The following is a 16,049-nucleotide window of genomic DNA, read 5'->3' on the forward strand; positions in this document are numbered from 1 at the left end:
ATTTTTCCCGGTTATTACATAATTTAAATTATGTCCCTATCACATTTTATGTTGCCGATATTTTATTTAGAAATAAAGGTGCATTTTTTCAATTTGCGTCCATCACTATTTACAAGCTTGTAATTATAAAAAAGTATAATAAGATACTCTCTTAACATGTATATTTAAAAAGTTCAGACCCTTAGGTAACTATCTATGTTGTTTTTGTTTGTTTTTTATTGTATGTTTCTTTTTTTTAATAAAAAAAATGTATTTGGGTAATTTTTGGTGTGGGAGGGAAACAGATAATTTTAAATGTAAAATAACGTAATGTAATGTAAAAAATGTATGTGGGTGTAGTTTACTATTTGGCCACAAGATGGCCACAGTCAAAAAAGTCCTGGAGCGTACGATCACGCAATCAAGAACTACAAGGAGGCTGTAAATATTTTCTTTTTGCAGAAATACCACAGTCTCTGATTAGAGAGCGTCGGTTTATCTGCGGGGGACTTAGATCGGTGAATGGGAATTATATTCCTATTCACTGATCGGGGGGGGGGGGGAGTAACGGCAGGCAGCGGGAGCGTGCCTCAGGCAGCGGCAGCTGCACAGTCTATCTGGATGGATTTAAGTGGTTAAATAACCTCCTAGGTGTCCCTTCACAATTATTTTATACCATTTAGTTTCTGGTAGAAACAAGTAGGAAGGCAGTTGGCACTGCAGCAGTATGTAGTCAGCATGGAAGGGGATTAGGCAGGTAAAACACACCTCACCCACAGTGTTGTAACTTGCGTGCTCTGATCCTAGGGAAGTACATACATGGAAGAAGGAGAAGGAGCAGGAATGATCGGCACTGCAATGTACATTTATTCTTCAAAAAGTGAGGCACAGTCCGAATGCATAAATACAAAACAGTTGTGCAGCATACATGGACATACCGGTGCTCAGAGGTGTGATGGTGACGGTGGGTGCTGGGCACTGCTCGCCATTTATTCTTCACTTTTTGAAGAATAAATGTACATTGCAGTGCCGATCATTCCTGCTCCTTCTCCTTCTACCATTTAGTTTCTGCAACACAAACTATTTACCCTTTTACATACTCTCACACATCATATACACATTCTCTTCAATTAATCCATATACATTTTGAATAATGCACACTTATTTTTTTCACTCTACCAGCTACTCTATAGTCATTAACACACAGCCTACTGTAGTCAGCTGTTATCTAACTATACAACACAGCACTAGTTTTCCTTAGTTCTAGAATTTCTATAAACTTACTATTCCCATCCTCAGACCTCACTGCACCTAGCAGGCATTGATTTGCAAGTATTTAATAAATGTGTATTATATTTCTATCCAGGTTGAGAATGCACTTCTCTAAATGAAATTGATTTCTTGGATTTCAACCACCTATAGTATTCGAGGGAAGACAAAGGAGATTGTGAGATTTCACTGCTTTTGCACAAACTCACAAAAAATAAGTTTTTTGGGTCCCTGGAAATAAAAAAAGCAAATTCTCCCATAAATGTTCCTTCACATCTAAAACTCAAAAGGTTTCATAAACTGTGCTACTTTTCAGGTCTCATGACAAAAAAAAAAAAGAAAAAAAATGGAGCTTTTTAATGTACCACTTACATGGTCTTTTGTTTATATTTCTACTGGACAAACAGAGGTTTTGCTGGGCAAAACTGCATTTATGTGACCTTGGTCACCATTGATGAAAGTTTGGGATGGTGCATGATAGAAGTGTTGCAGTGTTGTTTCAACTTCAAACTCAGTAGCCTTTGGTGTTGTAATAATCCCCCTCGAAGGCCATGGACATTTGATATTTAATTTCATGTTTTTAGAGTCAGTTTAGAGCCAGTTACTTGGTCTTACCTTCTAGTAATGGTGAGAATCTGTCAAAAATATTTTGGTTGCTGCATGTTTTTACATTTGTTGATCCACACGGTTCATAATGCCAAATACTTTCTCCTGGTCCATTGTAATAATCACAGAACACAGCTGCAAGAAAGGCAAAGACATGTGTAAGCATGCACCAAAACTGTTGTTCTAATTATACTGTAGGTGGAGTTTGGCAATTTGCTTATTTGTTGTATTTGTTTTGGACTCTGGCAAGACTTTTGCAGTACTTACAAAAGCTGTTTCTGTCTATCTAGGGGGTTTCCCATCTGTAAAAGCCTTGTTGATTCCAGCATGAGTATTTGGAATGGACACTCCCAGGGGATGGAGTTTAAGTGACTACAGAATTTCAACAGAGCATCCTGTAAGGGATGATGGGCTTACTTTACTTCATGGTAACTACAAGTTCATGAACCCTGAGATTGCCTCACTGGTGATGGAAAGAACAAGAGGGCACACCCCAAAGTGTGGGAAGGGAAGGACTGACTGAACAGGAGGGATTGGTGGGCCTGATTGAACAGGAGAGACTGTAGGGGTGGACTACACAGGAGGGACTAGCAATGTGGACTGAACAGGAGGAAACGGCAGGGCAGACTGGACTAGAGAGACTGGCAGGGTGGACTGAACAGGACTGGAAAGTCGGGACTTGCTGGATGTGACTGTAAGGCCTGGACAGACTGAATAGGACTAGAAGGCCTGATGGTGCTGACAGGACTGATGGTACTGGCAAGGCTGACAGAAATGGCAAATCTGACAGGACTGACTGGCATATTGACAGGATTGTCTAACAGGACTAGCAAGATTAACAGGTCTGGTGAAACTTAGAGCCTGGACACACTGCTGCACTTGCGCTGTGTTTTTAAAATCGCAAAGCCTTCATGAAAATAGAAAAATCGCATCGCACCAGTGAGTACAGGTCTTCACGATTTTCATGACCTTGCGATTAAAAAACGCATGGGATTTGAAAAGCACAGCGCAAGCGCAGCAGTGTGTACAGGACCTAAGGACTGTTGAAGCTGACAGGACTGATGGACTACTCACGTACTATATAAATTAATACATTTTTTAATTTATCTTTGATTCTTTTTGTTTATTATTATTTATTTCATGAATTTTTGATACACTTATTGTAGTATTATAGTGTGAAACATGCACTGATGCGACAATTTATATGTATACATATTATGGTGGAGGTGATGTCACACAAATGCACCTATTTTGCTTTGAAATGATTGTTGCTATGTTCCGTGCGCATGTGCACCGCTGCTGATGTAGCGCTGTGTTCCCATGCATATGAGACAACGACATGTACACTTATGTGTCGATTATGTATGGGATATACTGACCGACAAGGCATTCTTTACGCAAGTGTCTTTGTTGCAGTTGATGCGACGATATGTATGCGTACACAAGGATATGTGGTTGATGTGACTGATGCGACTATGTGTGCACATGCACAGGGGTGCTCGTTTGTTTTGAGGGCCCATTTCCACTATCGCGCATTCGCATGCGTTTTTCGCATGCAAATTCGCATAGCAATACAAGTGAATGGAACTGTTTCCACTTGTCAGGATTCCTGTGCGTTTTTCTGTGCAGAAAAAATTCGGATGGCAGAGCCATCAGAATTTGCATACCGCATACTGCTATGCAAATCGCATACAATGTATTTAATAGGAAATTCGCATGCGGTTTGGGTATGCGAATTTTCATGTGAATTCGCATAGAAACAATGGAAAATCACACCAGCACTACCATGGTTAAATTTGCATACATCGTCATCCATGCGAATTCGCATGAAAATTCGCATACACCCGCATGCGAAATTCGCATCCGCATGCAAATTTTTACCGCGGCGATTCGCACCGCACAAGTGGAAATGCAGCCTACAGTTAACGTGTACAGCTGATGCGTCCGTGTACAGGGACACCCGACTGTCTCTACACATGCGCCCTTAGCTAACGCGTACGTTGGGTTTGCATCACGCTGTGATGTATAGGATGCAACGCCGGAAGTAACGCTATATGGGTTTCAATGCCACTTCTGTGGGCCATAAGCAGCATTTTTGTTAACACTAGTTGATGTCTGTGTTTCCCAGATTGTGTATTGTGGTAAGTTGTTGATGTTGTTTATGTTACTTGTTCTAATATCTACCGCAGATACTGAAGACTATATTTGGACAATGCATTGTCTTGAGGAACTTTTTTGATGCAACCTATGAAACTGGGGTGGGAGTGGCTTATGAGCCTAACCCTCTCTGGACCCAACCCCCTTTTTCTATTCAGTAGTTTATAAATTTGGTGCCAGCTGCCTGCACTCTTGATCCCCTGATGATGCAAGATTGCAAAACCGGTCGAGAAGGAGACAGGCGGCACCTTTTATTGTCTAACTGGTTGTGGACCAGCATACAAGTGCAACCCTTGGGGTTCCCATTGCTTGGGCCCCGTATGTAAGTTTTATTGAATTTTACTTCTCCTTTAATGGTTATGGTTATGTGCTATGCTTTACCAATAAACGGTTTAAAAAGGAATCTACAGGAGACATTGCTGGAACTGGCAATAAAAACAGAGGAAGCAATGTACAATGTATGTACTCTTGGCCTTCTGGATGGTATGTCTGAACTAAACTAAAATAAGGATTGTTGGGAGTTTGGATCCGGGTCGTTTCCTATTCCCCTTTACCACTGAATGTAAGACATACAACCTTATAATGTGGGTTGTCAGCAGCTGGTAAGCTCCTTCTAATCCATTGGGTGATGGTCTACCACTTGGATGTATAAACTGGATGGTCACTCTGGTGAAATACAGATGATTGTGAAACAGTGGATTCACTTTTTTTAATAGTTTTATTTGTGTGGACTTTTGGACATGCTTTTGGTCTCAGCAGCGGTCAATAACATGATTCCCCTGGTGCTGATTTTCTGTTTATAGGACTGATGGACTGGCAGACTGTGGTGAAAAGAGCAAATTGCATGTTGATGTGCAAAGGTCTAAAAAACCCTAGTTATTTTCATCAGTGCTATTGCTCTGCCCCCTGGCACACAAATGGGTGCACATGTCATGTGTCATGTGTGCTCCCTGGGACCACTCCCAGTGGGGGAACAGAGAGAAGGATACCTAGGAAAGGCAGGAGAGGATGCCATAGGGCAGGAGGAGCCCTCTGCTGGAGAACAGTGTGGGCGAGTGTGACACCCTTTATGGCAGTTTTAAGATGAAATTTTGCTAATGTGTGAACGATGAGGGAGGGATCCAGAATGGAAGGGGCCACATGGTGTTGTATGTTAAAATGTTGTTATCACTTTAAAATGGAGTTTCATAACATGGTTATCACCATATTAAATATATTTTGGGGGAGCATATGATGATTAGTAAGCAAATGCACTGCAACCAGCCTGTAAGCAGCGCAGCATGCTGAGACCTGATCTGTGGATCCTACTTCCGGGTCTCGGCGAGCTGACATCACTGGAACACAGGGGGCTGTTATGTCCGCATTGGATAGGCAGAGGATGCGTTCTCAGTACGCGCTCCGTCGATGTAAACAGTAGCCATGTGTCTGCCTGCGTGTCAGCTAATTAGCTGACACGCTAAGTGCTATTGGTTGTTTTCAACTCTGCTTCATGTTGGTTGGTTAATCCTTGTATTTAAACTATTTTAGCTTTGGCTTGCTGGGTGTGTGCTCCGTCTGTCTCGATCTCTGTTGCTGAACTTTGCTTTGTATCCTGACCATGCTAACCTGTTTGATCCCTGTTGCTGAACCCTGCTTTGTACCCTGACCACGTTACCTGTTTGATGCCTGATGCCGACTACTGCCTGGAATCTGACTAAGTATCTCTGCTGGATTCCCTGTTGCCAACCTTGCTTCTGTTTCTGGATTACGCTACCTTCTGCCTGGTTTGACCTCTGCTCTGGACACAGATTACACGAACTCTTCCTAAACCAACTTTGGCTTGTTTTTACTACGAAATCTCCAAGAACTCCAATCCTGATTTGCTACAGCTCTCTGAAGCCCCTGCCTATCTGTATCTGCTCGTCTGGATAGCCTCATCCACTAGGCCTCAGGTTGCTGTCTTACGTTACTTATATTGCTCTGTTGTGCCCATATTGCATTGCCAAGGAATCGGGATTAGTCTGGTGATTTACTATCTGTCAGATCATATGTTACTACAGGGTATTGTTAGTATATTGCTAGGTAGGAGTTTGTGCAGGTGTTACGGACTGGACTATATGTCAGTCATACGGCCTGACCTATAGTCATTGACCAGACTAGCCTGACACAGCCGAACAAATAAGCAAGATTGTTGCCATTCTGAACCCAAAAGAAAAAATAAAAGAAAGGGAAAATGGGCAAAGGAAAAAGGGGAGGGAGATAAGAGAAAATGACAGGATAAAGTTACAGTGAAGACATAAATCCTGCCAGATTTTATTTTGTGGCGTGTTGTTTGTGCTAACAGCCCAGGTATGCTCTGTATACTATGAAAGAAGGCCTAAACTACTTCACCTAATGATGAATTCTGTCCCTAATAAACCTCAGAACCTTTGTTCACTTGTCAAACCTATCTTTCTTTGGCCAAGAAGGCCTAAAGTAGTCCTCAACAAAGTACCGTTATTATTCCAATAAAAGGCACAGGGCAGAAAGCCATTGAAAATGATCCAGCATGTTGAAAAATCTGATGGATTCTGGTGATCCTGAATGAGCTTTTGCATTGCATTACTGTCTCAGAGACAGGCGTAAACGTGATTGCATGCGCAAAGAAAGATGAAAAGAAGGTACTTTTTTGTGAGAAGGCAAATATTTTTTAGTGGGAGGTATGGCTTAACAGCAAAAAATAATTATTTCACAAATGCTCTATATTTTTAATACATGGTAATAATAATTTTCTTATAGGTTAATCAAATGATCAATGCATATTATCAATGCAAAATATTATGTGTTGCTTAACCCATTCAGGTTCCCTGGTTTTCACGTGAGAAATGTTCACCTCCCATTCATTAGCCTATAACTTTATCACTACTTATCACAATGAACTGATCTATATCTTGTTTTTTCCGCCACCAATTAGGCTTTCTTTGGGGGGTACATTTTGCTAAGAGCCACTTTACTGTTAAACGCATTTTAACAGGAAGAATAAGAAAAAAATGGAAAAATTCATTATTTCTCAGTGTTCAGCCATTATAGTTTTAAAATAATACATGCCTCCATAATTAAAACTCACGTATTGTATTTGCCCATATGTCCCGGTTATTACACCGTTAAAATTATGTCCCTATCACAATGTATGGCGACAATATTTTATTTGGAAATAAAGGTGCATTTTTTCCATTTTGCATCTATCACTATTAACAAGTTTAAAATAAAAAAAATATAGAAATATTTCATCTTTACATTGATATTTAAAAAGTTTAGACCCTTAGGTAAATATTTACATGTTTGTTTGTTTTTTTATTGTAATGGGTTTTTTTTTTATAGTAAACATTTTATTTGGGTAGTTTTGGGAGGGTGGGAGGTAAACAATAGATTTATAATGTAAATGTGTGTTCATTTTAATTTATTTTTACTTTCAGTTGTAGTATTACTTTTTGAGCCATGAGTTTGTTTACATGACGTCACTCTAAGCGTAACACACGCTTAGAGTGACGCATCGGGGAGGGAACGGCCAGAAAAGGCGCAGCTTCCGAGAGAAGCTGTCGCTTTTTCAGCGGGGGAGAGGAATCAGTGATCGGGCACCATAGCCCGATACATTGATTCCCTGGCTACCGAATCCGCCGCCGGGAGTGCGCGTGCACGCGCGCGATAGGCCGCGGTAGCGCGCATGGTTCCTGGACGTAGTTTCTACGTCCAGGAACTAAAATAGGTTAAAGAAATGTGGCAAAAAAAGAGAAACTGTTTGAAAGGAGTCTGAAGCCAAATATTAAAAAAAAATACTTACAGAATGAGAAGGGTCTGGGTCCTATAGAGTCTTTCCCCCTTCTTATCCCACCAGTCCTGTGCTGGCTCCCCTTTAGCAGTCTCCAACCCATGGGTGGGCTTTGGAAGTCTTCAGGAGCATTCGGCTCCCAAATATGGGCCGCTCCATACTTTGCACTCTCTCGCACGCAGTACAGAGCTGCCTGTCTTTGGGAGCACTTGGGCTCCCGAAGACTGCTTAAGCCTCCGGCAGTGGGAGATTTAAATGGAGGAACGAGGGGATGAGGAGAGGAACAGGAAAGCTCTATACTACCCTCTCCTTATGTAAGTATGTTTGGGGGGGGGGGGGGGGGGGGGGTTGGCTTCAGACTTGCTGTAAGGACACCAAAATGCTCAAGGCATCTTGTTTTTTAATGCACCATCCATGCAAACAATACTAACATTGAATATGACAGAACGTTGTATCTGAGTGACAGTTTTAACACACACAACATATTTTATGTGCCTATTGATATTATGTAGCACCAGATCAAATGAAAAATGAAGGTTGGTAAAATGATATAGTATCCTATTCAAGTAAGAGGACACAGGTTTCACATTGTACAGTAAGAGGGCACATATATCATACTTAAAGTTAACATGAACTCTTGCACAGGACAGAAGGGAAACATAGAGAAATACACTCTGTATGTATTTAGTGAGTTTAGCCCGTCTAATACCCCCTCATCTGTGACTAATTACAAGTTGTAATTTGATCCCTCTTCAAGTCAGTTGACTGCCATGGCAGAGAGGCTAATTTGAAAGCACAGGATGTTGACAATATGGGCTTGATTCACAAACCCGTGCTAACTGTTAGCACGGGCGTGCTAAAGTTAGCACGTGAAGTGACGCTCGCTGGACTTTTGCTCGCGCAAAGTGCCTGTGCATGATAACGCAGACTTTTGCATGGAAAAGTCTGCGTTATTGCGCGCAACTGTCTGCGATCGCGGCACTTTGCGCGCAAAAAGTCCGCGAGCGGCACTTCACGTATAACTGTTTAGCATGCCCATGCTAACAGTTAGCACGGGTTTGTGAATCAAGCCCTATGTCTGCTTCCAGGAAAACAGGAAGTATCTACACTGCAGATTTATAGTTGGATTTGTATCAGTTGTAACAAACAGATGTCTTTCTTTAAAGTTTATTATGCTGTTGTGTATCATTTAGAGCACAGAGGAAGTTCTGAGTTCAGGTCTGCTTTAAGACAGGGGACAAATATATAATTTAGCAGGGGTCACGCTATAGTATCACAGTACAAATAGTAAAAATGGTAAAACTGAACACTGTTGCTTTTTAACTTATGTTCATCTTCATATGAATGATAAACAGTATGAATTAAGATTTTGACATAGTAGCAGCTAATATTGTTACTTACGACAAAGATCAGGGCTTCGCCAGTTAACACAAACTCCAACAGTATGGCAAGCTTGTGCATACAGTGAAACAGAGGCACAAAAACCTAGATATTTCCCTTCCATGTCACATACACATGCTTCTTGGATGCAAGCTTCATAATAAGGTGTTGGATCAACCTAAACAAAGAATATTTGTCATAATACGGTAGTTCTATCAACTTTGTAAATGTTCAGCAGTATTTAAAGCTATGAATTTCGGAAACAGGGCTTCTTGGTTGTCTCACATTAACCACTTGTATTAGGTTTTTTCACAACATTCAGTTGAGCTGAGGTCAGAAATCTGATTTGGCCATTCCAGAACATCCACCTTAAAGGGACTCCGAGAAGTGCAGAAACTATAGAAAGATGCATATCATTTTGAAGCTCTCTTTCTCCTCTTTCCAATGGTATATAAACCGCCGCCCTACGCCTATTAGTTTTCAATATTTTCGCAAAATCGCAAGAGCGGCAATTTCGATCGCGAAAATATCATCATTGGATGATAAATCATTGGAAAAAGGAGAAAGAGAGCTTCAAAATGATATGCATCTTTCCATAGCTTCTGCACTTTTTGGAGTCCAGCATTGTATTACACAGGACGACACTTTCCCCAGTGCCGGCAGCTCCATTCAGCACAATGCAATGAAATACAAGGAACCCAGGGGGATATAATTAGAAACATCATGCTGGTAGGTGTTAGGATATAATTAATTAGTTGTGGGTATGCTTAAAGGCATACCCACAGGCACTGCTTGGAGTCCCTTTAAACTTGTATGTTTTGGACTGTTCTCTCACTGCATGATCCGCTGTTTAAGATTCAGTTCACAAAAAAAGTATGTGTGACAGTGCTGTCTTGGCCTATATGCACACATTGGGCATGATTCACAAAGCTTCTTCACCTGTTTTCCTCTGTTTTCACCTTATCTATGTTACTTTTTTAAGCTCCGAAAGAGCAAAAATATCATTAAAGGAATCGTCAGGCAAAAAAAAAAAAATGAGTTTCACTGACCTGGGGCTTCTACCAGCCCCATGCAGCCATTCTGTGCCTTTGTAGTCACTCACTGCTGCTCCAGTCCCCTGCAGTCAGCCAGTTTCATTTTTGCCAACCTCGGGGTCAGCGGGCCGAATTGCATACATTTTTACGCATTCCCGCTGGTGCAGGAACATTAATGCATACGTTTTTACGCGTAAATGGTGCAACGCGTAAAATTTTATGCATTGCACCTCTGACGCGTAAAAACTTATGCATTAATGTTCCTGCACCAGCGGGAATGCGTAAAAATGTACGCAATGCGGCCCAACGAAACTAGCTGACTGCAGGGGACTGGAGCAGCAGTGAGTGACTACAAAGGCACAGAATGGCTGCATGGGGCTGGTAGAACCCTAAGGTAAGTGAAACTCATTTTTTTTTTGCCTGACGATTCCTTTAAGGCAAGAAAAGTAATAATGAAATTATGTTAATCAAGAACAACTTACTTTGAGTGATTATTTTGCTTGCAAATGTGCTGAAATGTAATTTTTATCAAATACGTGATAAATAAGTCATTTATGAGAGGTTTTGTGAATAGAGCCCATTATATCTGTCTACTGCAGTTGTGACTTGTTTTGTTGCCACACGTTATATACACTTGTGGTGTAACTAACGTGCTTAGGGCCCCAGTGTGAGTTTTACATGGGGCCCCAAGCACTGGATTGATATGGTACCCTAAAACCAACCAAGGACAGCTACAGTGTCAGATGTGTAGTCAGAGTAAGGAAACAGTTTAAGGATTATCATCATTCAATGCACATGTATAGGTGTTCATTATCAGCATAGCATCAATAAAAAAGCTAATAAGATGGGTGAAAGAGGGCCCTTCTAGTCCAGGGGCCCCTGTGTGGTCGTAACCTCTGTATCCCCTATTGCTACGCCACTGACACCCCTAATGAAGCCGGAAACCCGTTGTGTTCTGTGGGCCATGTAATTTATGTATATATTGCACTTCACTGTATTATTAATAGCTGGAGGTGAAGGTGGCCTGAGGAGGGATCAGTGCTATCTATACATTTACCCTAACATAGCCCTAATCCCATCTAGGGTTAAGGTTAGCTAAATGACACCATGGTGGCAAAAACAAAAACATGGTGGCACATGGGCCAGCTCTAAAGAACTACAACCTTAGAAAGAACAATATCCTGCATCTCCAGCGGCATCCCCCCGCCCTCTTCGATCGCCTCAGGCGATCTCCGATCAGGAAATCCCGTTCAAAGAACGGGATTTCCTGGAGGGCTTCCCCCGTCGCCATGGCGACGGGCGGCATGACGTCACCAACGTCATCGATGTCGTGACGTCATTGGGAGTCCCGATCAACCCCTCAGCGCTGCCTGGCACTGATTGGCCAGGCAGCGCATGGGGTCTGGGGGGGGGGCCTGGCGCGGCAAGTGGCGGCGGCTAATCGGCGCGGCGGCGATCAGAGTGCACACGCAGCTAGCAAAGTGCTAGCTGCGTGTTGCAAAAAAAAAAAGTGTGCAAATCGGCCCAGCAGGGCCTGAGAAAGCCTCCTGCATGGCATAGCCTGGCTTATTGCCAGGGAGGTTAAGAATAATATCTTAATTTGTCATACCTGGTCATCTCCAGTTTACCCCTATTAACTAGAAAACCTTCATTTGTCACAACCTTCTGATATCCATCTATCTTGTACTCATCTCTGTTTCTGTGTGACTGTCTATCAGGGCTGGGTCAAGGCAGAGGCGAGAGAGGCTCCAGCCTCAGGGAGCAGTGTAGGAGGGGGTGCACAACTCACTCAGCTATAATTCCCCTATTGTGTTTGAAGAAAAAATAAATAAGAAAAGGTGATACATGGGCAGTGATTACAAGCCAGATAACTAGAGATTAAAGTGTGGAGGGTTGGGGGCCCTGGGGCGCCTCTTACTCTAATAGCAATCAGTGTGTGATGGCTGCGGTGGGAGATATGGAGGGTCGCACTTTGGTGCCTTGGGTGCTGGAGGACCTTGTCCTGGATCTGCTGTCTATGATGGTTTGACTGTCAGTACTGTGAAACAAATGGTTTTATATGAAAAAGAAACTAGCAATAAAACTTACTTTGGAATGACACTCTTCAAATAAATCTCCCTTCAAGATTTGACACTTTGTTAAGGCCCAAGATTTACAGTGAGGGTTTGCATCACAAGGGAACACTTGGGTCTTTGTGTCTGGACAAGATGGATCATCTTTCCAACCATCGCCTAGTTCAGTTGTCCTAGAAACTTTGTTGCCATTTCTTATTGTGTAATCATCCTTTGGATCTCCATTGTTATTTCCACACAGACCACCAACATAACCCTGTACAATTTAAATAAAATATCACTAATAAAAGTATTTAAATAAGGTATACACAGCACTGTGCAAAAGTTTCAGGTATATGTATATGTGATAGATGCTTTAAAGCAAGGGTGATTAAAAAAATGCAATCAATAGTTTTTATTAATCAGTTAAAGAGACACTGAAGTCTCTTAAAAATGATTTTTTATTATAAAATCCTGTGTAATATGATAGCCCTAGCTAAACTGCCGCATCCCCGCTGCTAAAATCTATCTAAATCCCCCCTAACTACCCCCTCCCTCTCCCCCGCAAAATCCACGACTTTCTTGGTCGTGGATTTTGCTGCCCTCTACTCTTCTGTGTGAATCTCCGCCTCTCCCCGCCCCTCTCAGTGATGGAAGACTGAGAGGGGCGGGGGAGAGGCGGCGATCCGGGCTGACAGACGCGCTGAGAGGCAGAGCTGCGGCTCATAGCTCTGTCTCTCACAGAAGCGCTGCCCGGATTGCCCCCCGGGGAGTTTGGGGGGATTTAGTTACATTAGAGCGGCGGGGATGCGGCGGTTTAGGTAGGGCTTTCATATTGCACAGGATTTTATAATAAAAAGATGATTTATAAGAGACTTCAGAGTCTCTTTAAAAATAAAAAAAATTATTCAATATTTGGGAAGATGGCAGTTTGCCTTCAAAAGACAAACAAGGAAGGAATTTTCCAGGCATATGGTCTTGAAGAAAGCAAAACAATTACACCAAACTAATGATCAACAAGATAACATGTATTAAAAATAAAATTAAATCGAATTGAGTCAGCTGTGTAAGAGGAACAGACCTGGTTGGGTAAAACTCCTACACATTGCTGTCACTGTGACCCTTATTCAATTCTCAACATTGTTTAAATCACAGATACTCTTGATGTCAACTCATTCTGGCCACTATTAAATTCAAAGTTTTCTCCTAGGTTATATTTTCCCACCTTATCAATAAAATGTCCTTTAAGCCAGCAGCAATCAAGAAAATACTCAGTGTAATTTTGACAGTACCCTTTCCCCTACTTTTTGATACTTTTTCAATTGCAGAGTGCTGAAAAGTTATTTTATACAGAAGATAAAAGATTATCTTTTAGGAGAAAACTTGGGAGATAAAGTGAATTGAATAAGAGTCTTTTAAGAAAAGTCACACCTATCCACAGAACAAATTTCTTCCATTCCAACCTCTTCATCACCACGTGCAAGATCAAAGTGCTGTTAAAGGACACTCAGAACCAAATTAGAGGCATGCACAATGCTAAAATGGGCTACAAGTTTATTAACAAGACATTTCATGAAAAAGTGACAACTGTTGGTATGGTTATTTGCAAATGGAAGAAATATAAAATAGTCAAAAACTGCCATTGGCCTGGAGCTCCATGCAAATATGTTGCCTCTTGGGTTGAGGATGATGAGGATTAGTCCATAACTGCATGGCGGAGCTTGTAAATAATTGGAAATTAGTTGGGCCCACAGTCATCAAAAACATTACACCATAATCAATTGAAATGTAGTGCCCCCGATGTGCCCCTGCTTAAGAAGACACTTCACCCCATTGAGGGGCCCATGGATAGGACCATGTACCATAAAATCTTGAATGAGAATGTTCTCCTTTTAAAGAAGAAAAGGCTCTCATCCACAATGTTACGGTACATGGTCCTATCCATGGGCCCCTCAATGGGGTGAAGATGGTTCAAGAAGGTTCATGAATGCGTCTTCCAGCATAGCAATGACCCAAAACATACCACCAAGGCTAAGGAGTGGTTAAAGAAAAAAAACAGACCTCAATCCTACAGAAAATCTGTGAAGTGAGCTTTAGCCTCAACTTGCCAAGTGTCAGCCAAACAAACCTAAAGACTATAGAGAGTTTCTGTACAGAGGCGTGGGTCAAAATCCCTCCTGGGATGTGTGCAAACCTGGTGACAAGTACAAGAAATGTCTTACTGCTGGGCTTGCCAAAAAAGGTTTCTCCTTCAAGTACTAAGTCATGGGTTGCTTGGGTATCAAATACTTATTTCACTCAATGACATGGAAATCCGTTTATGACTGTTGTGGTTTTTTTTTCCAGGATTTTGTTGCATATGCTGTCTCTATTAAACTACAACAAACCTAAACATTACAAACTGTTCATTTCTGTGTAAGTGGGCAAACTTACAAATATAACAGGGGATCAAATAATTAACTCCCACACATTGTATATTGGTTGTCTCAGTTGTGGATCTCTCACTCGCTTGCTGTCTCTCACTTAGTCACAAAAAATGAAAAGAAAAGCAAACCGTTTCAACAAGTACACATTCAGCAATATAAAGTGAGAAAAGGTCTAACCTTTCTTCACTCTATCTAAAACTGTAATGTAATTTTGGGTGGAGATAGGCAATAAGAGTTTTTAAGTCCAGTGGTTTTGGATGCCTGCATAGCCTACAAAAGCACACAAAGCACATTTTGCTGGATGCTGCCTGCTGCCCTGAAGTGGTGTAATATTGCACACATGATAAAAGTAATGACTTGCGTACCTTAAAGAGACTCCGTAACAAAAATTGCATCCTGTTTTTTATCATCATACAAGTTCCAAAAGCTATTCTAATGTGTTCTGGCTTACTGCAGCACTTTCTGCTATCACAGTCTCTGTAATAAACCAATGTATATTTTCCCTGTCAGACTTGTCTGCCTGTGTCTGGAAGGCTGCCAAGTTCTTCAGTGTTGTGGTTCTGCTATGAACTCCCCCTTCCAGTCCCCTCTATGCACACTGCCTGTGTATTATTTAGATTAGGGCAGCTTCTCTCTTCTCTCTTATCTTTTACAAGCTGGATAAATAGTCCTCTGAGCTGGCTGGGCTTTCACATACTGAGGAAATTCAGACAAGGGCAAAGCTGTTTGCAGGAAGGAAAGAGCAGCCTGAAACTTCAGTGCATGAAAGATGCAGGGGGAAAGAAACACACAAATGATCTCTTGAGATTCAAAAGGAAGAGTGTATACAGCCTGCTTGTGTATGGATGTATTTTCTATGTGTGGACATACTGTACATCAACATACTTACTGTTTTGGTGGCCATTTTGTTTGTTTATAAACAAACTTTTTAAAACTGTTTTTAACCACTTTTAATGTGGCGGGGAGCAGCGAAATTGTGACAGAGGGTAATAGGAGATGTCCCCTAACGCACTGGTATGTTTACTTTTGTTCGATTTTAGCAATACAGATTCTCTTTAAAACGTACCTGCCTGTTTTAATTGATGAATATTATTAAAAAGAACACGATGGTAATGCCTGTAGATCAGGTCTCAAAAATTCCTCTCAACCAAGGAGAGAGGAGATCTCATGAATTGTTTCTATCTCCTTGGTTTAAAGTATGGAAAAAGAAACTCAAACTATGACTGTGCGGTTTTAATTTTAACTGATATATGATACTTACAAATCATAATGTTATATACACTGAATGTGATTTGAGCAATTATGTAGGTATTTGATTTTAGGTTTATCTATTTGTATTGACCTGAGGAAGTGGGAAGGG

At 41.4% G+C, this 16,049-nt stretch overlaps 1 protein-coding gene across 1 annotated transcript in view; it reads right to left on the bottom strand.

Moving 5' to 3' along the window:
* Nucleotides 1-16,049, bottom strand: part of LOC137562298 (mucin-19-like) — a 177,343-nt gene that overhangs the window by 116,481 nt on the left and 44,813 nt on the right. Inside the window, exons 15-17 of the mRNA XM_068273632.1 lie at nt 12,301-12,540; nt 9,200-9,356; nt 1,864-1,989 (exon numbers count right to left, since the gene is read on the bottom strand). Coding sequence (XP_068129733.1) covers nt 1,864-1,989; nt 9,200-9,356; nt 12,301-12,540 — 523 coding nt within the window. The remainder of the gene's footprint in view (nt 1-1,863; nt 1,990-9,199; nt 9,357-12,300; nt 12,541-16,049) is intronic.

The sequence above is a fragment of the Hyperolius riggenbachi genome, chromosome 3 (genome assembly GCF_040937935.1).
Source record: "Hyperolius riggenbachi isolate aHypRig1 chromosome 3, aHypRig1.pri, whole genome shotgun sequence".
Classification (NCBI taxonomy): Eukaryota; Metazoa; Chordata; class Amphibia; order Anura; family Hyperoliidae; genus Hyperolius; species Hyperolius riggenbachi.